The sequence below is a fragment of the Callithrix jacchus genome, chromosome 18 (assembly GCF_049354715.1).
Source record: "Callithrix jacchus isolate 240 chromosome 18, calJac240_pri, whole genome shotgun sequence".
Taxonomy (NCBI): Eukaryota; Metazoa; Chordata; class Mammalia; order Primates; family Cebidae; genus Callithrix; species Callithrix jacchus.
Genome location: NC_133519.1, coordinates 17,830,908 through 17,853,542, shown reverse-complemented (window position 1 = coordinate 17,853,542; position 22,635 = coordinate 17,830,908). Strand labels below are relative to the sequence as shown.

At 43.7% G+C, this 22,635-nt stretch overlaps 1 protein-coding gene and 1 long non-coding RNA gene across 2 annotated transcripts in view; one reads left to right on the top strand and one right to left on the bottom strand.

Moving 5' to 3' along the window:
* The first annotated feature begins 314 nt into the window (after positions 1 to 314).
* The window catches only part of FCRL5 (Fc receptor like 5), a 38,345-nt gene continuing 16,024 nt past the window's right edge, over positions 315 to 22,635 (top strand). Inside the window, exons 1-8 of the mRNA XM_054247354.2 lie at positions 315 to 468; positions 3,644 to 3,664; positions 4,817 to 5,071; positions 6,875 to 7,123; positions 7,385 to 7,669; positions 8,798 to 9,076; positions 12,850 to 13,128; positions 15,940 to 16,218. Coding sequence (XP_054103329.2) covers positions 327 to 468; positions 3,644 to 3,664; positions 4,817 to 5,071; positions 6,875 to 7,123; positions 7,385 to 7,669; positions 8,798 to 9,076; positions 12,850 to 13,128; positions 15,940 to 16,218 — 1,789 coding nt within the window. The 5' untranslated portion in view covers positions 315 to 326. The remainder of the gene's footprint in view (positions 469 to 3,643; positions 3,665 to 4,816; positions 5,072 to 6,874; positions 7,124 to 7,384; positions 7,670 to 8,797; positions 9,077 to 12,849; positions 13,129 to 15,939; positions 16,219 to 22,635) is intronic.
* LOC118149137 (uncharacterized) overlaps positions 462 to 22,635 on the bottom strand; it is a 28,677-nt gene continuing 6,503 nt past the window's right edge. Inside the window, exons 2-3 of the long non-coding RNA XR_008477611.2 lie at positions 3,622 to 3,717; positions 462 to 1,927 (exon numbers count right to left, since the gene is read on the bottom strand). This is a non-coding gene — a long non-coding RNA (uncharacterized LOC118149137). The remainder of the gene's footprint in view (positions 1,928 to 3,621; positions 3,718 to 22,635) is intronic.

Below are 22,635 nucleotides of genomic sequence, written 5' to 3'. Positions count from 1 at the left end.
TTGCCTGTCATTGCACAGATGAAGCAGAATATTCTTAAACAGTTCCCGTAGCATGGTTTTTAAGTTTTGTGCCCAGTGTTTAGGCAATAACGAATGCTACAATAAACGTTCTTATAGAACTCTCTTCAGATACTTCCTTCAGGGTAATTTCCCACTAGCAGAAACGTGGGGTCAAGGGTATGTGATTTTTTAAAACCTTAACTTCTTTTTTCCTTCTTTGATCATCGGGCAGGAAACTTTGATTAGTAGTTGAATATGAGTACTCCCACTTCCTTTTTTCTAATTCACTAATGCATTCTGCTCTTTTTGAAAGTGTAGCTTCTCAGATGTGCTCCCTGGAGCTGGTGTGCAGTGTCCTGACTGTAAGATCAAGTCCAAACCGGTTATTCCTGATGAAACTTCTCTTTTGGTCTCAGCCCTTGGTGGTCCAGGTCTTCATGCTGCTGCGGGTGATATTACTGCTCCTGGGTGAGTAAACGGGCTCAACATGGGCCCTGCCTGGGTGGGGTCGAGACAGCTTCTCTCCACCGCAGGTCTGGTACTTTCCTGGGGCTCAGCCCCTGCTGATAGACTCTTTCCTACATGAAGAGGCTAGATTTTTGAACTTTACTCTGTAGCTCAGGGCTTTCTACTGAGGCAGAAGAAAATGGTCACAGCTGGAAGAAATCTTCAATCTTACAGAGTAGGAAACAATAGTAACCATGACACTTAAAATTTCATTAATTTTTTTCTTCAAAAAGTACTTCATAAAGGCTGGAAAATGTTTCATGTTTGTTTTTCATATTTTCTTATTTATAGAAGAGCCTGCTCTCCTCTCTGCAGAGGAGATGTATTTACTCCTTGTATGACAAGGCCAGATCCTTGAGAGGGCAAGGTTTCTAACACGAAAGACACCTGTTTCTTTTGGACACAATTGCAAACCACTGCAGCGATTGGCTGATTAAGAAATGGAGAGGGGGAGGTTGGAGAGGGGTAGGTGAGCAAAGCAAGGACAAATCTAAAGCATATGACTTTCTCTTGGTGCCTGTGGGTATGGATAAGTCTCTATCAGTTCATAGGTGCCAACTGGTTGGTTTTTACTAAAGTTTAAATATTAGAATGAAATATGTTTATTTATTCGTTCAGCAAATGTGTTTAGTAATAGCTATGCACAGTATTGTACCAGGTGCTGAACAGTAAGTCCACAGGAGGCACCATGTCTATGCTCAGGAAGGTCATGACATAGAAGGGCTCCCCACAAGGCCAGTGTGCTTTCAAACAGCTATGCAACAAGATCCCAGTTAAATAATTGTCCAGGAAAAGTTACCAATGAATGCTGTAGGCAGACAATAAACTACAAGCAAAATAGCTAGTAAAGACTTCATGAAACTTAGAGGCAAGTTAGGAGCTAGAGGAGCAGAAATGGAGCAGGCATGATATAAGAAAAGAGGACCCCAAAGTTGTAAGGTGCATAGACTCTAATTCCTGAGGTAGGAACACATCTCACTGTGGCACCAATATAATATGAGCATTAGCCAGGTCCTTTCAATGAGAGGGCAGAGTTTACAACATGGGCTCTGGGGTCAAACAGGATCTAGGTTCAAAACTTCATTCTGCCACCTGCTAGCTCCCAGATTCCTGGCCTATAAAATGGGGTTAATCCTAGTACTTACCTCATAGGGTTATTGACAAGGTTATATAAAATAACCCATGTAAACGCATACCATATAGAAAGCACTCACAAAAATATTAGCTTCATTTAAAACAATACAAAGACTAAGGAAATCAAAATATTCAGGTGAATGGTGAATCATTTGTTGTTCTCAGTAAAACACTTAAGTTTGGGTAAGTCTCCAACAGCCTCATGTGGACAGGGATGATGTGTCTCTCACTCACTGCTGGATTTCTATTGCCTTGCCCTGGAGTATGACTGGCATTCCAAAAATCTCTGTTGAATAAATAAATCAAACATGAATCTTATGCAGAATATCTACTCAATTTATAAACCTGCCAGTTTTCTGTCCTCTCTTCATTACCCAGCTCTCAAATCTCTATCCTTCTATCTCCGTATTACTAACCTAGTTCTTTAATTAATTCATTACACAACAAAAATATATTTAGGGAATATTAAAGGAATATCTTTTATATACCAGGCACTGTTACAGGTCCTAGAGGATATATGGTGAACACAAGAAAAGTCCTAGATCTCACAGAGCTTGCATTCTAGAGACAGGAAAATAAACTGATAATGAAGATCATTTTTTAGAAATACTCTGAAAAAAAAATTAAACATTACCATCTCTTGGGCAGAGCATCAGATCTAAACGACCTGAGCCTCAGTTGATTGTTCAAAAATTAGGCATGGGCCAGGCGCGGTGGCTCACGCCTTTAATCCCAGCACTTTGGGAGGCCGAGGCAGGTAGATCACGAGGACAGGAGTTTGAGACCAGCCTGACCAACATGGTGAAACCTTGTCTCTACTAAAAATACAAAACTTAGCTGAGTGTGGTGGCACACGCCTGTAATCCCAGCTACTCAGGAGGCTGAGGCAGGAGAATTGCCTGAACCTGGGAGGCGGAGGTTGCGGTGAGCCAAGATCGTGCCACTGCACTCCTGCCTGGGCGACAGAGTGAAACTTCGTCTCAAAAAAAAAAAAAGTAGGCATGATGATAACAAGCCGTTGGAGTCAATGATTTCATGAAGAGAGTATAGCTTAGACTCTGTTACTAATCTCCCTAACAGGTGGGACTACAGGAGCCTGCCATAATGCCTGGCTATTTTTGTATTTTTAGTAGAGATGGGGTTACCTCATGTTGCCCAGGCTAATCTTGAATTCCTAGGCACAAGTGATCTGCTCACCTGGGCCTCTCAAAGTAATGCATGACCATTTCCTTGCCCTGCCTTGTAATCAATCTCCCTCCTTCGTATTGTATCCCACTGGTCTGTCCTGTGACGGAGTGTTCCATCCAAGTTCAACTTCTAACCTTGTCAATCTCCTCCTTGAAACCTTTCCATGACTCCTTATAGCTTTTTAAATAAAATTAGAGCCACTTACTGGGGCTCTGTATGCCTCTCTGATCTTATTTCCCCCAACACTCCCAACTCCTGAGAACCAATGTTGTTTCTCCACCTCTGTGCCCTTTCTGCCCTGATTACCCTTCCCATCGCCTCTCACCACACACAAATGCTAACATCCACCTGCAGGCTCTTATGTTCTCACTTGCAGTTTTCTGAAGTATCATCTCCTTCAGATACCTTCCAAGATCCATCCACCCTCTTCAACATATATACACACAAACATACACTTTATACACACACACACATATCCTACACACTGGACTATGTGGCCCTTCTGCCCCCAAGATACACATGTGTATTTCTGTTATTGCACTTACACCCTGTGATAGAATTATATTACTTTACATCGTGTTTCTGTTTTTCCACCAGTCAACTTCTCAACAGCAGATACCATTTTTAACGTTTATTTTAAAAGTCCAAACACCATGCCTTAGTATTTATATATAAACATTTGATGAAAAATTATTAGATTTTTTAAAATGCATTTTTAATGGGAGAAGTAATACATGCATGTGGAAAAAAGAGAATTGTCTTAAAGCAAAAGAATCTTGGCTCTGTGCTCACCTCTGGCTCTTATTTTTTGCAGCTCCTCTCAGTGGACAGCTTGGTGAGTTCTCCTGTCTTTAGCTCTTCAGTGTCTCTGGATAAGAGTGTCTCTTCCTAATGAATAGAAAATATTTGTGATGGTTGCCTGAGATCTCTAATATCTCCTGTTTTCTTGCTGAGGTCAGCAGGGATTTCAAAGTGATGCCTGGTTTTTTGGCATTGCCCAAGGGCCAGGATAGTGCCCTGGTCACCCTCTGACCCTCCCTGGGTGAAGTGGTGAATGCACAAGCAGCTCCTGGCCTTTGCTGGGCTCTGCATTTACTGTTATTGCCAACAGACCCCATTAGCCAGGAAGGACATCTTCAACTCCATGGCAATTGTGCTGGACTCAGAATAGGATCCTATCCAATCAGCAAGCCAGAAAAACCCCTCTGAAAACATCCCACTGTGCTGATGTCAGCAGGAATGCTGCATTCTCTGCAGCTTGGGAATAAAATGCTCCAGGAAATGTATGGGGAACAGAAAATCCAACAATTGGGTTCTTGAAAAAAAAGAAAGGCACAGAAAGGGGAGATAGGGGAGAAGACAAGTTATCTGCATCCCACATTCAATTAGTTCTGGCTCTCACTGCCATTCCTTTGGCTCAGAGTGAATAATTGAGAACCTATGAAGAGCAAGAACCCTCTACAACCCCTCTCCTTGTTCAAATCAGTGGCCGCAGCTGTAACCTTGTCCTGCTCACTCCTGGATGCCAGTGTGTGACTTGTCCCTTCCTTGCTCTGCCACAATTAGCTACGATGGGATTTTTTCTGGGCATTTGAATCATCATCTACAAAATGAAGATGTTAGATAAGCTGAGCTGCCAAGGTTTTCTCAGTAACAAATCTTAAGATAATATGATTTATTCTCTTAGGGAAAGTACAAAAATATAATTTTAACACCACCTTTGGAGGTTCTGGTGAGTATTTGAACATGATGAAATGGCAGTGCAGTGGTGGTTTTCTCTGGGACCCCCTTCCATGCAAGGCTACCTGACTGTGACGTTTGATGGTGAATCCTGCTGGTGTCACCCTCCCGAAATCATTTTGCTCACTGTCATCTCCTGGGCAATTTCTCCCTTGGGTGAGGTGAGGGCCAGGCTGTGCAGCAGGAGGCCCTGAGGCTGGGCCTGCGGGCGCCTCCACCTCAGACTCCTTTTCTCTTTCCTCCTCAGCAAGGACACACAGGTCCATTATTTCCCTCCAGCCTCCATGGACCACAGTCTTCCAAGGAGACAGAGTGACTCTGACTTGCAAGGAATTTCACTTCTACTCACCGCAGAAAACAAAATGGTTCCGTTTGTACTTTGGGAAAGAAATAACAAGAGAAACCCCAGCAAACACCCTCGAGGTCCGGGAATCTGGAGAGTACAGATGCCAGGCCCGGGGCTCCTCGCTCAGTAGCCCTGTGCGCTTGGTCTTCTCTTCAGGTGAGAGAGAGTGAAAGATGCACGGCTTTAGAAATCAATTCAGCCCATGTTTCCCTCTAGCTGTTATGGCTTCAGACCCTTCGTGAGTGGATAATTTAATTTCACACTGTGTTAAGGCAGGGAGAGAGTAAAAAATTTGGAATACAACCAGACAGGGAATGGGATTGGCTGCTTAACTTTGAACATTAAAATGAAAATTTTTGAGTGGATTAATGTCTCTAAACCTGTGGTTCTTAAAGTTTGATTTGGGCAGCTTTTTCATCATACAGAAACTCAGGGCCTGCCCTATGTTTATGGAGTCAAAATCTATGGGAGTGGGGCCCAGCAATTTGTATTTTTTACAAGCTTCTCAGGTAACAGAAAGTCTGAGGAGTAATTCATTTGAATGGTTCCTGAATCTATGTATAGTTTTTCTGTTTTGTTTTTTGAGATGCAGACTCGCTCTGTCACCCAGGCTGGAGTGCAGTGTCACTATCTTGGCTCACTGCAACCTCCATCTCCCTGGTTCAAGTGATTCTCCCACCTCAGTCTCCTTAGTAGGAGTGACTACAGGAGCCCACCATAATGCCTGGCTAATTTTTGTGTTTCTAGTAGAGACGGGGTTACCCATGTTGCCCCGGCTAATCTTGAACTCCTGGGCTCAAGCTATCTGCTTGCTGGGGCCTCTTAAATTGCTGGAATTAAAAGTATGAGCCACTGCACCCGGTCTCTATATATAGTTTTAAGTCATATTATTTACTTGGAATAATACGTGGCAGAAGGGTTGTTCACTCTTATGGGTAGATCATGCACAGGTAGATAACTATACAGAGAAAGAAAGATGAAGTAAGAGACATTTCCTTTTTTGCCCTAAAGCCACTTGTTTTGAAATTGAAGTCATAGCATCCTTGAACGTAGCGGAAGCACTGTACTAGCAAGGAGTAAATAAAATGCTTAAGCTCCTTGACTTAACACAGCCTCTCTTAAGAATTTGCCTGCTGAAACAATCATAGACGTACATCCCTGAAAATGATAGACCCTAAAATGGTTTTAAAAAAATGAATACTCGGCCGGGCGCGGTGGCTCACGCCTATAATCCCAGCACTTTGGGAGGCCGAGGCAGGTGGATCATGAGGTCAAGAGATCGAGACCCTCCTGGTCAACAAAGTGAAATCTCATCTCTACTAAAAATACAAAAATTAGCTGGGCATGGTGGTGCGCGCCTGTAGTCCCAGCTACTCGGGAGGCTGAGGCAGGAGAATTGCTTGAACCCAGGAGGCGGAGGTTGCGGTGAGCCGAGATCCTGCCATTGCACTCCAGCCTGGGTAACAACAGCGAAACTCCGTCTCAAAATAAATAAATAAATAAATAAATAAATAAGGAATACTCATTTAAAAAAATTATGTTACCGCCAGTGAAGAAAAACTCTGAACATTAAAAATCAGGTTCAGTAACGATACTAATGACGTAGGAAAGTGTTCATAGCATAGTAAGTGAAAGGACGGTCATCAAATCTAAAAGTACGATTTGATATTTAATAAAAAAGTACACAGGGACTCTCAATACTTGAAAGTGGAAGAGAAAACTGGAAAAACATGTGCCAAAATACAGGTGGTGAGGTGGTAGGTGACTTTACTTACATTTCTGCTTTTCAACTTTTCTCAAGGTGTATGCTTTCATTTTTAAATCAGAAAAATAAAGAAATGATCATTACTTTAAGAATTCTTTTTCCCAACCCATCTTTTAAAATAAAATCTACTTGGAAAAACAATAAAAAGGGAACGAATGAGATGAACCAAGTAACTGTGGTTGTGTTTCCCACAGCTTCGCTGATCCTGCAGGCCCCGCTTTCTGTGTTTGAAGGAGACTCCGTGGTTCTGAGGTGCCGGGCAAAGGCAGAAGTAACACTGAGTACTATTTACAAGGATGGTAATGCCCTAGCACTTCTTAATAAAAGCTCCAACTTCCATATTCATCATGCAAGTCTCAAGGACAATGGTGCATATCACTGTACTGGACATAAGGGAAGTTGTTGCCCTGTTTCTTCCAACACAGTCAAAATCCAAGTCCAAGGTAAATCCTTCATTATTTTGTGAAGTGAGTTGGTCAAAAGGAGACTCCCTGGGTTCACAGAGGTAGAAGAGGAGAAAAAGGGTGTGCCACAGGGCACATTCCTGCAAGGACCAGAGGAAGTACAGCAGTGCTTTGGGCAAAAGGAAGCTAGAGATGGATAGCATCCCTCTCTTTCCCTACTTCTGGATGTGCTGCTGCTTGAAATGTGTTTTTCTCCAAAGCAATTCATTGCTCTGGGACTATTGTGGTTCTTCTCTCTAGAGTTGTTTTCACGCCCAGTGTTGAGAGCAAGCTCCACCCAGCCCATCAGCGGGAGCCCAGTGACCCTGACCTGTGAGACCCAGCTCTCTCTAGAGAGGTCAGATGCCCAGCTCCAGTACCACTTCTTCAGAAATGGCCAGACCCTGGGATCAGGCTGGAGCAGATCCCCAAACTTTCAGATTGCTGCCATGTGGAGGGCAGACTCAGGGTTCTACTCGTGTAAGGCAGCAACAGTGACTCACAGCATCATATCTGACAGCCTGAGATCCTGGATACAGGTGCAGAGTAAGTGTTGGTGGGATCTGAGGCTTGCTGAGGATAGGGCTGGAAAAGTGGGGCAGAGCTGCACATCAGCTTGGGTCACCAGCCTCTCTAGAAAGAACTCTTACCTGTGAGAATGGGAGTTGTGCACGCAAAGAGACCCCTACTCTTGTGGACATCTTAAAAGAGCTTAGACCCAGGAAAATCCAAGGAAAGAAACGTCTATGTTATTTCTTTCAATGCCATTGAACACTACTCTTTCTTTTCTTTCTTAGGGCTCTCTTCTGTGACATCATTTTTTTTTTCTTCTAGGCCCATAGGGATAAGCTGTGGGCTGTGGCAGAGCTCTCTGACTTTGGGGTACAGAGGTATCTGTTGTCCCAATTAACATTGCTTACCGGCAATAACCAATGTGAAAATTTCTGTAGGATACAAAGACAGACAGCAACATCATAGTTACTTGGAATACGTTACTCTGGAGGCGTACCATTCCCTAGTTATGGGTTGTAAATATGCTCCCCAGATTACATCACCTCCCTTACTAGTACACAGCACCATCCTTACCGCAAAGCTACGTAGTAACTACGGTGCTGAGGGTAAAACAGCTTCTGTGGAGCCCTGTGTCACCCCTCCACTCATGGCAAACTCCAGGCTCACTTCTAAGGAGACAATGTGATCATCTCCGGACCGGGAGTCAGGACACCAACTCTGGTCCTGGCCGGCCCTGAAAACCTACACAGGCAGGTCTCCTAGTCTCTTTCTGATGCAGTTTTCTCCCCTGTAAATAAAGAAGGTCAGTCTGGGCCAAGGGAGAGAGTAGGAGCTGAAGAAAAAGCTCTAGAGGACTATGCTAATCTTTAAGGAAAAACTGTCAATGGCAAATAAATCCCTGAGGCCAATGCAAGTCAAGGGAGAAATGAACAGGGATGGAAAAGAGGACTCAGAATAATTGGGCACTCCGGGGACAACCTTCCACAGTCGTAGGGCAGAGGGAAGGAGCAAGGAGCAGGTGCAGTAAGGGTGTGTGATTCTGATGACAGCAAGGTCAGGGTGGAGACTGGAGACTGGAGACTGAACATTTGCATTGACCATACCTTGAAATCTACAGTAAGAGGCAAAAGCAACTCTTGACTAATTTTTTCTCTTCCTCAGTCCCCATGTCTCATCCTGTCCTCACTCTCAGCCCTAAAGAGGCCCTGAATTTTGAGGGAACCAAGGTGACACTTCACTGTAAAACACAGGGATATTCTCGGGATACTTCGTACAAGTTTTATCATGAGCATGTCCTACTGAAGCACAAGCCAGCCCACTTTGTAAAGGAAGCATCTATCAGTTTCTTGCTGACTGAAGAGCATTCGGGGAACTACTACTGCACAGCTGACAATGGCCGTGGCCCCGAGCGCAGTGAGGCTGTGAGACTCTCCGTCACTGGTAAGCCCTGGGTTCCTGCCAATCATCCACCCCTGGCCAAGAGTTCTTTCTTACTAAACTCTTCAGAAGATGGCATGTACCTTCCAGTTCCCTCTGCTTCTTCCTTGGGACAACCTAATGTCCTCCTCCATTCTCTGGCTCACTGAACCAGCTGTCTGCCTCCTGAGCCTTGTTGCATTGCTCACACCCCTACCTGATGGTACAGCGACTTTCACTCCCCTGGTCCCCAATTTTTGAGAAGACAAGTCCTTTTCTCATGTTCTCTACTTGTCTTGTGGCTCCCCAGAGGCCCCATTTACACTCATTATATTATTCTCAATAGACACAGACTCAATTTCCAGGAGCACAGAAGTATCTCCTGTTCTGTTAATATCAGACATTAATCAATAAACCAGAGGCAAAGACATGTAAGACAAAGACAAGTAGCTGGATCACAGTTACCCCAGCATGTCCCTCTTACTCAAGCCTTTTTTTTTTGAGACGGAGTTTCACTCGTTACCCAGGCTGGAGTGCAATGGCGTGATCTCGGCTCACCGCAACCTCCGCCTCCTGGGTTCAGGCAATTCTCCTGCCTCAGCCTCCCGAGTAGCTGGGATTACAGGCACGCGCCACCATGCCCAGCTAATTTTTTGTATTTTGAGTAGAGACGGGGTTTCACCATGTTGACCAGGATGGTCTCGATCTCTTGACCTCGTGATCCACCCGCCTCGGCCTCCCAAAGTGCTGGGATTACAGGCTACTCAAGCCTTTTTTAGAGTTAATTTGGGAGTAGGTAAGAATAGCACAGGCAGCAGTGGGCTGGGGGCAGGCCAGGAGAGGGCTTCACCTCTGCTTGCTTGGCTTAATGCCCTCACGGCTATTCATGCAGCTGTCAAATAGTTATAACATAAAGAAGGTTTCCATTGAGCTTTGGATCTAAGTTTTGAATCATCCATGGGTGGCTAAATGCCAGGTCCATTGTTTCATGAGACAGCATGATTTGGGCCTATACTGAAGACAGAGAGTCCAGTCTTGGCTGGGCCTGGAAGCAGCCTCAGTTTCCTCTCCTGTAAAACATTAACACAAACTTGGAAGACAAGCAAGAATCCAGTTCCCTCCCCCCACCAGAAATAAATGAGATTATAAAGGAGAGGACCAGGGAAGCCGGGGTGGGGGGGGTGGGGACGGTTATCAAATGATGTAGAAAGAGAACAGTGCCCCTAACATTCAGAGGCCTAAGTGGAGACAGTGACATCATGATCAAACACACCCAGAGATGTACAAAGTCCTATTCAATGGCTCATTTTTTTTCTTCACCTAATACATACTGATGCCTATATTCCATGGACCAGACTGTACCAACATCTAAGGATGCATCTAAGACTAGACGAACCTGGCCCTGCCCACATGGTTCTTAGGGGCTAATATCAAATGCAGACAAGTAATAGGGAAAACATCAACCTGAGGATAAAAACACCTGGTGGCTACAGGAGCAGATGAAAAGACACACCAAACTGAACTGGAAAGTGAGAAAAATTTCTTAGAGGAGCTCATGTGTGAGTTGAGACCTGAGGATGAATGGAAACACATCAGGAGAAGAGGATCGTGGTGAGGGAGGGAGGACATGAGCCAGGAACCGGAGTGGGGGTCGGTTCTTGATGACGGCAGCATAGACTGAACAGTGGAGAATCGCAGGATGAGGTGGGGCAAGAAGACATGGTTAGAACATACTTAGAAGCAGACCAGGGGCTTGGGCCATATTCTGCAGGGGAATCTGGGCTCCATGAATGGTTTCAATGTTGGGGAAAACCAGTCCAGCAGCACAGTGAGAAGCGGGTCATAGAGCAGCCAGTTTGCGGAGCAGCCAGGAGTGAAGGAGACGGTCCAACAAGAGAGTGTCCAGTTGGACAGAACCCCCGGGCCAGTCCCAGTAGAGGAGATGGGACATGAGAAGGAAGGACTCTGGCCGAGAAAAGAGGCACTATGAGAGTGCGTCCCACTGTCACCAAGGGCAGAATGTGTTCTGAGCAGAAGAGAGTGAGCTGGTTTGGATAAGGCAAAGCTAAGAGATGATGACAGATCAAAACCGAGTCACATCCAGTGAATTTAGTCAAGGAGTATTCTTTGGCAGAAGAACACAGACTAGGACCAGAACACCTGGGTTTGAGTGCTGCCTCTTCACTTACTAGCTGTGTGACTCAGCCACTTAGGACCTCAGCACCTGCATCTGTGAAACAGGGACAACAATAGCACCTACCTCAATGAATTCTTGTGGTGATTAAATTAGTGTCTCTATATGTACAAATATTTATGAACTACATCCAACAGATATACACACACCAGAACTTACAGACACTATAGTGTCATTATAACAGATGTCTGTTTTATTATTTTTATCATTATCATCATAATTATATTCAGAAACATGAAAATCAGCTTTAGTAGATTGTTGGGGATAAAAACCAAGTTGTAATGAACAAACTATGCACATGAGATATGAGATAAGGAGGTAGAGGTGATAAATGTAGCTCACTTCTTCCAGAAGAATGACAACAGGAAAGTGGAGAAACAGACTGAGGAACTTCAAATGCAAATAGGGTTGTTTTTCTATTGTCTGGTTATTTTCTCTCATAGAGAGGGTTAAACACATGCAAATGGTGTTTGCAAGAAGCCAGTAGAGGTAAGAACGTTTTATCTAGGACAGAGGCAGGTGTGCACAGGGTCAAGAGACAGAAGAAGATCCCCGCCCCCAGGCAGGGCAAGGAGGGCTGTTCCGTGGTCTCAGGACACAGGAAGGAGTGAGGAGCTGGTGCAGGTAAGGGTGTGGGTCGGCTGGTGGCAAGACAAGGGAATTCTTCCTTGAAAGCAACATCTCCTCTGCAAAAGATAGGCAGGTCATACAACAAGGGGAGCTGGAAGAGGAGAAAAGACAGAGGTCTGATGGAAAAGGAACAGACAGGGAAAGAACAGCACGGAGGACAGGAGAGCTGGTGAGAGAAGCCTGGGAAGTGGCTCGGTCACCCTGTGGGTGGGTGGAGCCTGTGGCCTGGAGACTGAACATCTGCACTGGCCAAACATCGAATGTGTGAACCAAAAACTATCTGAGACAGGTCTCAATCAACTTGTAAAGTATATTTTGCCACGGTTAAAGACATGTGCCGCGGATTCAGCCCCCTGCCTTCTCCAAAGATGATTTTGAGGGCTTTAATATTTAAAGGGGAAATGACAGATATTGGAGAAAGATGAAAAAATTTTTAAAGGTATGGGTAAATAGGAGACAAAGTGTTCATTCTTTTGAGTCTTTGATAAGCCTTTAGCAGAATACACAATTTATGTTTAAGAAGAGGGTAGAGGAATAGTCACTTCTGACTTCCTCTAGCCCAGTGAGTCTGCATTTTAAAATCAAAGAAATGATCAGTATGTATTTGTTTCCTGTAAGCAGGGGTGACTTAGAGTTCTGTCCTTTGTCCTGCACCTGTGAAAATCAGCTATCAATTTACATTGTTAGGGTAAAACAGGACCAGTTAAGACAGAACCATTTAGAGTAAAGATCTTGGGGTCCACAAAGAAATTTTTTAGTGGACAAATTGTGAGGGAGGTATGTAGTTTTTTAAAAAGTCTTTGTGGTGATCCTATTAAGGAATAAAATGAAAGGCAGATTTGCCTGACACAGTTTCCAGCTTGACTTTTCTCTCTGGCTTAGTGATTTGGGGCTCCCAAGATTTATCTACCTTTTACCAAATCTATAGCAAGAGGCAGAATCAAATCTTGACCAATTTTTTTCTCTCTCTCAGTCCCCGTGTCTCGTCCTGTCTTCACCTTCAGCTCTGCTGAGAACCTGAATTTTGAGGGAGCCAAGGCAACACTTCATTGTGAAGCCCAGAGAGGTTCACTCCCCATCCTGTACCAGTTTTATCACGAGGATGTCATCCTGGAAAGTAGGTCGGCCCACTATGCAGGAGGAGTGGCCATCAATTTCTGTCTGACTGCAGAGCATTCAGGGAATTACTACTGCACAGCTGACAATGGCCGTGGCCCCCAGCGCAGTGAGGCTGTGAAACTCTTTATCACTGGTAAGCCCTGGGTTCCTGCCAATCATCCGCCCCTGGCTAAGAGTCCTGTCTCACCCAGCCCTTCAGTCTGCACGTACCTTCCAGTTTCCTGGGTTTCTTCCTTGGGACAACCTAATGTCCTCCTTCACTCTCTGGCTCACTGAACCAGCTGTCTGCCCCTTTGAGCCTTGTCCCATTGCACTCTGGATGCCTTCCCATCCCTTCCTAATGATGCAGCAGCTTTCTCTTCCCTGCTCATCAAATTCAGAGCAGCCAAGTGCTTTTCCTGTGCTCTCCACTTGTCCTCTACATCCACCAGATGCCTGATTTTCATTCACTAAATTGTTCTTAGTAGATATAGACTCAGATTCAGTTCCCAGGAGCACAGAAATGTCCCCTGTCCGGTTAATATCAGTCATTAATGAATAACCACATGCAAAGTCATGTAAGATACAATGACAAGTAGCTGGATCACAATAACCCCAGCACATCCCTCTTGCTCAAGCCTTTCCTTAGAGTTGATTGGAAAGTATTAAGAAAGGCACAGACAGCGGTGAGCTGGGGGCAGGCCAGGAGATAGCTTCGTGTCTGCTTGCTTGGCTTAATGCCCTCATGACTATTCTGGTAGCTGTCAAATAGGACGTCAACAAGGTTTCCGTTGAGCTTGGATCTGTTTTGGACCATCCATATGTGGCTAAATGCCAGGTCAAAGTTTTAAGGAGACAGTGTTATTTGGGCCTATGCTGGTGACATAGTGTCCGGTCTTAGATGGGCAAAGAAGCAGCCTCAGTTTTCTCTCTGATAAAACAATAATACCAGGTTGGAGACAAACAAGAATCCAGTTGCCTCCTCCGACGCCCCCAATATGGATGTGTGAGATTACAAAAGAGAGGACCAGGGAACCCGAAGGGAGATATTAAATGACTGAGAAAGACAACAGTGGCCCTGACATCCAAAGGCCTAAGGAAAGTGGAGACAGTGACATCATGATCAAACAGACTCAGAGATGTCTATTCAATGGCTCATTTCTTTACCTAATAAATACTGATTGCGTATATTCCATGGGCCAGACTGTACTGACATCTAAGAATGCATCTAAGACTAGGCCAACCCGGCCCTGCCCACATGGTTCTTAGGGGCTAATAGCAAATGCAGATAAGTAATAGAGAAAACGTCAACCTGAGGATAGAAGTCCCTGGTGGCTGCAGGAGCAGATGGAAAGGCATGCCAATTTGAGTTGGGAAGTGAGAAAAACTTTTTGGAAGAGCTCATATGTGAGTTGAGACCTGCAGGAGAAGAGGATTGTGGTGAGGGAGGGAGGACACCAGCCAGGAACCGGAGTGGGGGTCGGTTCTTGATGACGGCAGCGTAGACTGAACAGTGGAGAATCGCAGGATGAGGTGGGGCAAGAAGACATGGTTAGAACATACTTAGAAGCAGACCAGGGGCTTGGGCCATATTCTGCAGGGGAATCTGGGCTCCATGAATGGTTTCAATGTTGGGGAAAACCAGTCCAGCAGCACAGTGAGAAGCGGGTCATAGAGCAGCCAGTTTGCGGAGCAGCCAGGAGTGAAGGAGAGGGTCCAACAAGAGAGTGTCCAGTTGGACAGAACCCCCGGGCCAGTCCCAGTAGAGGAGATGGGACATGAAAAGGAAGGACTCTGGCCGAGAAAAGAGGCACTATGAGAGTGCGTCCCACTGTCACCAAGGGCAGAATGTGTTCTGAGCAGAAGAGAGTGAGCTGGTTTGGATAAGGCAAAGCTAAGAGATGATGACAGATCAAAACCGAGTCACATCCAGTGAATTTAGTCAAGGAGTATTCTTTGGCAGAAGAACACAGACTAGGACCAGAACACCTGGGTTTGAGTGCTGCCTCTTCACTTACTAGCTGTGTGACTCAGCCACTTAGGACCTCAGCACCTGCATCTGTGAAACAGGGACAACAATAGCACCTACCTCAATGAATTCTTGTGGTGATTAAATTAGTGTCTCTATATGTACAAATATTTATGAACTACATCCAACAGATATACACACACCAGAACTTACAGACACTATAGTATCATTATAACAGATGTCTGTTTTATTTCCAGCATTATTCTCATAACTACATTTGTAATTATGAAAAATCAGCTTTAGAGATTATTAGGGCTAAAAACCAAATTGTAATGGACAAAATGTGCATATGAGATATGAGATAGGGAAGCAGAGGTGATAAATGTAAGTCACTTCTTCCAGAAGAATGACCACCGAAAAGTGGAGAAACAGACTGAGGAACTTCAAATGCAAATAGGGTTGCTTTTGTATTTCTGATAGTTTTTCTTACATGGAGATAGTTAAACACATCAAAATGGTGTTTGGAAGAAGCCAACAGAAGTAACGACTTTATGTCTAGGACAGAGGCAGTATGCACGAGGTCAAGAGACATAGGAAAATCCCCCTTGGGCAGGCCAGGCATGGCTCTGCCATGGTTGCAGAGCACCCTGCATGGTTGCAGGAAGGAGTGAGGAGCTGGTGCACATGAGTCTGGTGGTGGCAAGACAAGGAATGTCTTCCTTGAAATTATCTCCTCTGCAAAAGGCAGGCAGATCACACAACAAGGGGAGCCATGAGAGAAGAGACTAGAGGTCTGGTGGAAAATGAACGGACAGGGAAAGACCAGCATGGGGGATGGGGGAGCTGCTGAGAGAAGCCTGGGAAGTGGCTTGGCTGCCCTGAGAGTAGGTGAAGCCTGGAGACCCTGGACTGGAGACTGGGCATCTGCATGGCCAAGCATTGAAATCTACAGTAAGAGGCAGAAGCAACTCTTGGCTCATTTTTTCTCTCCCTCAGTTCCTGTGTCTCGTCCTGTCCTCACCCTCAGCTCTGCTGAGGCCCTGACTTTTGAAGGAGCCACTGTGACACTTCACTGTGAAGTTCAGAAAGGTTCTCCCCGGATCCTATACCAGTTTTATCATGAGGATGTGCCCCTAGGGAGCAGCTCAACACCTTCTGTGGGAGGAGTGTCCTTCAGCTTCTCTCTGACTTCAGGGCATTCAGGGAACTACTACTGCACAGCTGATAATGGCTTTGGTCCCCAGCGCAGTGAGGCGGTGAGCCTCTTTGTCACTGGTAAGTGCTGGGTTCCTGCCAATCACCCACCCCTGGCTGAGTTCTCTCTCACCCATTCCTTTAGAAATCTGCTTGCACTGTCCAGTTTCCTCTCCTTCTTGGCTTCTTCATCAACTAACTAGCTGGGGTTCTCAGTCCTCATTCAGTCCTGGCTCAGCCAGAACCCCCAAATAGCTCAGTAGATTCCCCAACTTTTACCAAATGAATTTATGGATTGTATTTTCTTCTCATTCCTTGCATGTTCTATCAATATGCCAATTTTTCTTGATGCACAGAGCGTGTCCTATTTCTCTACTGACATTTACATATTAACTTAGCTACAAGCACAGTCTTGTAGATAAATATTGGTCAAGGCCTTAAATTCTCCAAAGGATTTCCAAACAGAACTCTTATGGCAGATTTGGAGAAGGCTGCTTACGAATAAAGGAGGAAATGGCTCCCTAGGAACCAGCTCCTCAGACTTCCAGAGTTTTTATGATCCCTTGTTTTCTAACTCACTCAAATCAGTATCATTTTGTTGCATTATTAAAAAATTTTTGTTGAAGTGTGCCATACATGCAAGAAACACGTGCAAATTGTATGTGTATGATTTGATGTCTTCTTAGAGGCTAAGTTGCTTCTGTTTTTAATTGAAACTTTGTTTAGTAGAAAGTGAAAGTTTATCTTCTTTACAGAGAAGCAAAATGGTATGATAGAAAAATCTTTTAAAATGTAAATGTTCTGGGGCTACTCCAAAGTCAGAGCACAATCTATCTAGGAAGCTTCCGGACTTCATGCATATCCCGTTACCATGTTTTTATCCATGTTTTACTTTCTTCTCATATTTGACAGCATCTTAAGCCTCTTTATTTTCGGTTTCTTGACTGTCTCCCTTAATGCCAATGGAATGTGAGCTTCATGGGAACAGAACTGCATCCATCTGGGTCTCCACAACCTCCCTGTGCCTACTCAGTGTTTGGCACACAGTAGATCCTCAGTCAACATCTGTAATTTACTGGACAGATGATACGACAAGATGATAAGAGGGGATTTAAAAAAAATTTAGCAAAGCTCAAGAGGAAACAAAAACAAGCTACTTTAGAAATGAATTACCAATTTGAAGCAGGAAGAATAGAATGGAAACCTTTGAAAACAGTTAATTGAATGAAAAATCAGTTTGAGAAAATAAAACAGAATGCAAAGTAGAAAGGCAGAGAAATAAAGGCAAGAATTATAATATTGAAATCAGACATTGGAGCCTCCCCCAATTATCCAGTTATGTGGATAATTAAAATGGAGACCCTGGAAAAATTGAACTGAAGAGTAAAATGAAACTCAAAGATGTAGTAGACATTGTTGGGAAGTAAAGAAAATTTGAATATGTAGATCAGAAGATGTATGTTGATGAAGTATTGACCTTTGAGGTTAAAAATATATGTATGGGAATCCAAGATGGCTGAATAGGAACAGCTCTGGATTGCAGTTCCCAGTGAAAATGCAGATGGTGAGTGATCACTGCATTTCCAAATGAAATTTTACTACCCACAGACCAGGAGATTCCTGGGCAGAAAAGCACCATGAGTCTCCAGCACAGCTGTTTCAGCCAGCGCAGCGTGTCTCTGCACAAAAACTCACACAAATCTGGGCACCATTTCAACTGGCACTGGGAACACCTGGGAGACACAGTCGCCCATTCAACTGAAAAAAAGGGGGCTGAAACAGGGAGCCAGGTGATTTGGCACAGCCAGTCCCACCCTGACAAAGACTAGCAACCTGAAAAGCTCTGGACTGAGAGTTTCACAGCAAGCACAGCTGGACCCAAGACAATCCAGCTCTGTGGGGGGAATGGCGTCCGCCATTACCGAGGCAGTCCACTGCTACCAAGGCAGTCTGCCATTACTGAGGCAGTCCACCATTACCGAGCCAGTCTGCCATTACTGAGGCAGTCTGCCATTACCAAGGCAATCCCATTGCTGAAGCATTCTGCCATTACAGAGACAGTCTGCCATTACTGAGGCAGACTACCATTACTGAGGCAGTTCTAACCATACCTCTATAAATACAACCATAAGGAAGTTCACACAGCAGCTGGGCAGAGCCCACAGCAGCTCAGCAATGCCTCTGCTGGCAGACTTTGACTAGGCTACCTCCTCACTGGGCAGGGCATCTCTGACAAAAGGCAGCAGCACATCAGGAACTTATGAATGAAGCCCCACCTTCCCAGGACAGAGCACCTGGTAAGAAAAGGCGGCTATGAGTTCTGCTGCAGCAGATGTAAACATACCTGCCCAGCAGCTCTGAATGAAATAACAGAGCTAACAGCTCAGCATTTGAGCTCCTATAAGGGACAGACTGTCTCCCCAAGCAGCTCCCTGACCCCTGTATGTTCAAAGAGACACTTCACAAAGGAGAGCTCAGGCTGACATCTGGCGGGTATCCTTCTGGGACAAAGATAGAAGAAGCTGGCAGCAACCCTTACTGTTCTGCAGCTGCTGCAGGTGATCCCCAGGCAAGCAGGGTCTGGAATGGACGTCCAACAGCCCTACAGCAGAGAAGCCTGACTATTAGAAGGAAAACTAAAAAAACAGAAAGCAATAACTTTATCAGCAACAAAAAGGACGTCCACTCAGAGACCCCATCCAAAAGTCACCAACTACAAAGACCACAGGTAGATAAATCCACAAAGATGGGAAGAAAGCAGTACAAAAAGGATGAAAACACCCAAAACCAAAACACCTCTCCTCCACCAAGGAATCACAACTCCTTACCAGTAAGGAAACAAGGCTGGATGGAGAATGAGTCTGATGAATTGACAGAAACAGGCTTCAGAAAGTGGGTAGTAAGAAACTTCTCTGAGCTAAAAGAACATGTTTTAACACAATACAAAGAAACTAAGAACCTTGAAAAAAGGTTTGAAAATGCTAATGAGAATAAACAGCTGAGAAAGGAATATAAATGACTTGATGGAGCTGAAAAACACAACACAAGAACTTCGCAAAGCATACACAAATTTCAATAGCCAAATCGACTAAGCAGAAGAAAGGATATCAGAGATTGAAGATCAACTCAATGAAATAAAATGAGAAGGCAAGATTAGAGAAAAAAGAGTGAAAAGAAATGAACAAAGCCTCCAAGAAATATGGGACTATGTGAAAAGACCTAATCTACGTTTGATAGGTGTACATGAATGTAACTAGAGAATGAATCCAAGCTGGAGAACACTCTTCAGGATATTGTCCAGGAGAACTTCCCTAACCTAGCAAGGCAGGCCAATATTCAAGTCCAGGAAATAGAGAGAACACCACAAAGATATTCCTCGAGAAGAGCAACCCCAAGGCATATAATAGTCAGATTCACCAGGGTTGAAATGAAGGAAAAAATGCTAAGGGCTGCCAGAGAAAAAGGGTGGGGTACCCACAAAAGGAAGCCCATCAGACTCACAGCAGATCTCTCCACAGAAACCCTACAAGCCAGAAGAGGGTGGGAGCCAATATTCAACATCCTTAAAGTAAAGAACTTTCAACCTAGAATTTTATATCCAGCCAAACCAAGCTTCATAAGCAAAGGAGAAATAAAATCCTTTATGAACAAGCAATTACTCAGAGATTTCATCACCACCAGGCCTGCTTTATAAGAGCTCCTGAAAGAAGCACTAAACATAGAAAGGAACAACCAGTACCAGCCACTCCAAAAACAAACCAAATGGTAAAGAGCATTGACACAATGAAGACTGCATCAACTAATGGGCAAAACAACCAGCTAGCATCAAAGCAGCAGGATCAAATTCACACATAACAATATTAACCTTAAATGTGAATGGGCTAAATGCCCCAATCAAATGACACAGACTGGCAAATTGGATAAAAAGTTACAACACATAGGTGTGCTGTATTCAGAAAAGCCATCTCACATGCAAGGACACATAGGCTCAAAATAAAGGGATGGAGGAAGATTTACCAAGCAAATGGAGAGAAAAAAAAAAAAAAAAACAGGAGTTGCAATTCTCGTCTCTGATAAAATAGACTTTAAAGGAGACAGAGATACAAAATATCCTTCAAAAAAAAATCAATAAATCCAGGAGCTTGTTTTGTGAAAAGATCAACAAAATAGACAGACCACTAGACAGATTAATAAAAAAGAAAAGGGAGAAGAATCAAATAGATACAATAAAAAACAAAAAAGGGGATATCACCACAGTTTCCACAGAAATACAAACCATCATCAGAGATTATTACAAACAACTCTATGCACATAAACCAATAACCCTGGAAGAAATGGATAAATTCCTGGACACTTACACCCTCCCAAGCCTAAATCAGGAAGAAGTCAAAACCCTGAATAGACCAATAACAAGGGCTGAAGTGGAGGCAGCAATTAATAGCCTACCAACCAAAGAGAGCCCAGGCCCAGATGGGTTCACAACCAAACTCTGCCAGACATACAAGAGGAGCTGCTACCACTCCTGAAACCATTCCAAACAATCCAAAAAGAAGGAATCCTTCCAAAGTCATTTTATGAGACCAACATCATCCTGAAACCAAAACCCAGCAGAGATTCAACAAGAAAAGAAAACTTCAGGCCAATATCCATGATGAACATAAATGCAAAAATCTTCAATAAAATACTGGTAAACTGATTGCAACAGCACATCAAAAAGCTTATCCATCATGATCAAGTAGGCTTCATCCCAGGGATGCAAGGCTGGTTCAACATACACAAGACTATAAATGTAACTCACCACATAAACAGAACCAAAAACAAAAACCACATGATTATCTCAATTGATGCAGAGAAGGCCTTTGACAAAATTCAACAGCCCTTTATGCTAAAAACTCTCAATAAACTAGGTATTGACAGAACGTATCTCAAAATAATAAAAGCTATTTATGACAACCCTACAGCCAACATCATACTGAATGGGCAAAAACTGGAAGTATTCCCTTTGAAATATGGCACTAGACAAGGATGCCCTCTCTCACCACTCCTATTCAACATAGTATTGGAGGTTCTAGCCAGAGCAATCAGGCAAGAAAAAGAAATAAAGGGTATTCAATTAGGAAAGGAGGAAGTCACATTGTCTCTATTTGCAGACGACATGATAGTATATTTAGAAGACCCTATTGTCTCAGCCCCAAATCTCCTGAAACTGATAAGCAACTTCAGCAAAGCCTCAGAATACAAAATCAATGTGCAAAAATCACAAGCATTCCTATACACCAATAGCAGACTTAAAGAGGCCCAAATCAAGAAGGAACTGCTATTCACAATTGCTACAAAGAGAATAAAATACCTAGGAATATAACCAACAAAGGATGTAAAGGACCTCTTCAAGGAGACCTACAGACCACTGCTCAATTTAATAAGAGAGGACACAAACAGATGAAAAAATATTCCATGCCCATGGTTAGGAAGAATCAATATTGTGAAAATGGCCATATTTCCCAAAGTAATTTAGAGATTCAATGCTATCCCCGTCAAGCTACCTATGACCCTCTTTACAGAACTGGAAAAAAAAAAAAAAACACCTTTAACTTCATATGGAACCAAAACAGAGCCCGCATAGCCAATTCAATTCTAAGCAAAAAGAACAAAGCTGGAGGCATCACACTACCTGATTTCAAACTATACTACAAGGCTATAGTAATCAAAACAGCATGGTACTAGTACCAAAACAGAGATATAGACCAATGGAACAGAACAGAGGCCTCAGAAGCAATGCCACACATCTACAACCTTCTGATCTTTGACAAACCTGACAAAAACAAGCAATGGGGGAAAGGATTCCCTGTTTAATAAATGGTATTGGGAAAACTGACTAGCCATGTGGAGAAAGCAGAAACTGGACCCCTTCCTGATACCTTACACTAAAATTAACTCCAGATGGATCAGAGATTTAAACATAAGACCTAACACCATAAAAACCCCTAGAAAAACCTAGGCAAAACCATTCAGGACATAGGCATAGGCAAGAACTTCATGACTAAAACACCAAAAGCATTGGCAACAAAAACTAAAATAGATAAATGGGACCTAATTAAACTCCAGAGCTTCTGTACAGCAAAATAAACAATCATTAGAGTGAACTGGCAACCAACAGAATGGGAAAAATTTTTGCAATCTACCTGTCTGACAAAGGACTTACACCCAGAATCTACAAAAACTAAAACAGATTTACAAGAAAAAAACAAACAAACCCATTCAAAAGTGGGTGAAGGATATGGACAGATACTTTTCAAAAGAAGACATATATGAGGCCAACAAACATATGAAAAAATGTTCATCATCACTGGTCATTAAAGAAATGCAAATCAAAACTACATTGAGATACCATCTCATGCCAGTTAGAATGGCGATCATTAAAAAATCTGGAGACAACAGATGCTGGAGAGGATGTGGAGAAACAGGAACACTTTTACTCCCACTGTCAGTGGGAGCATA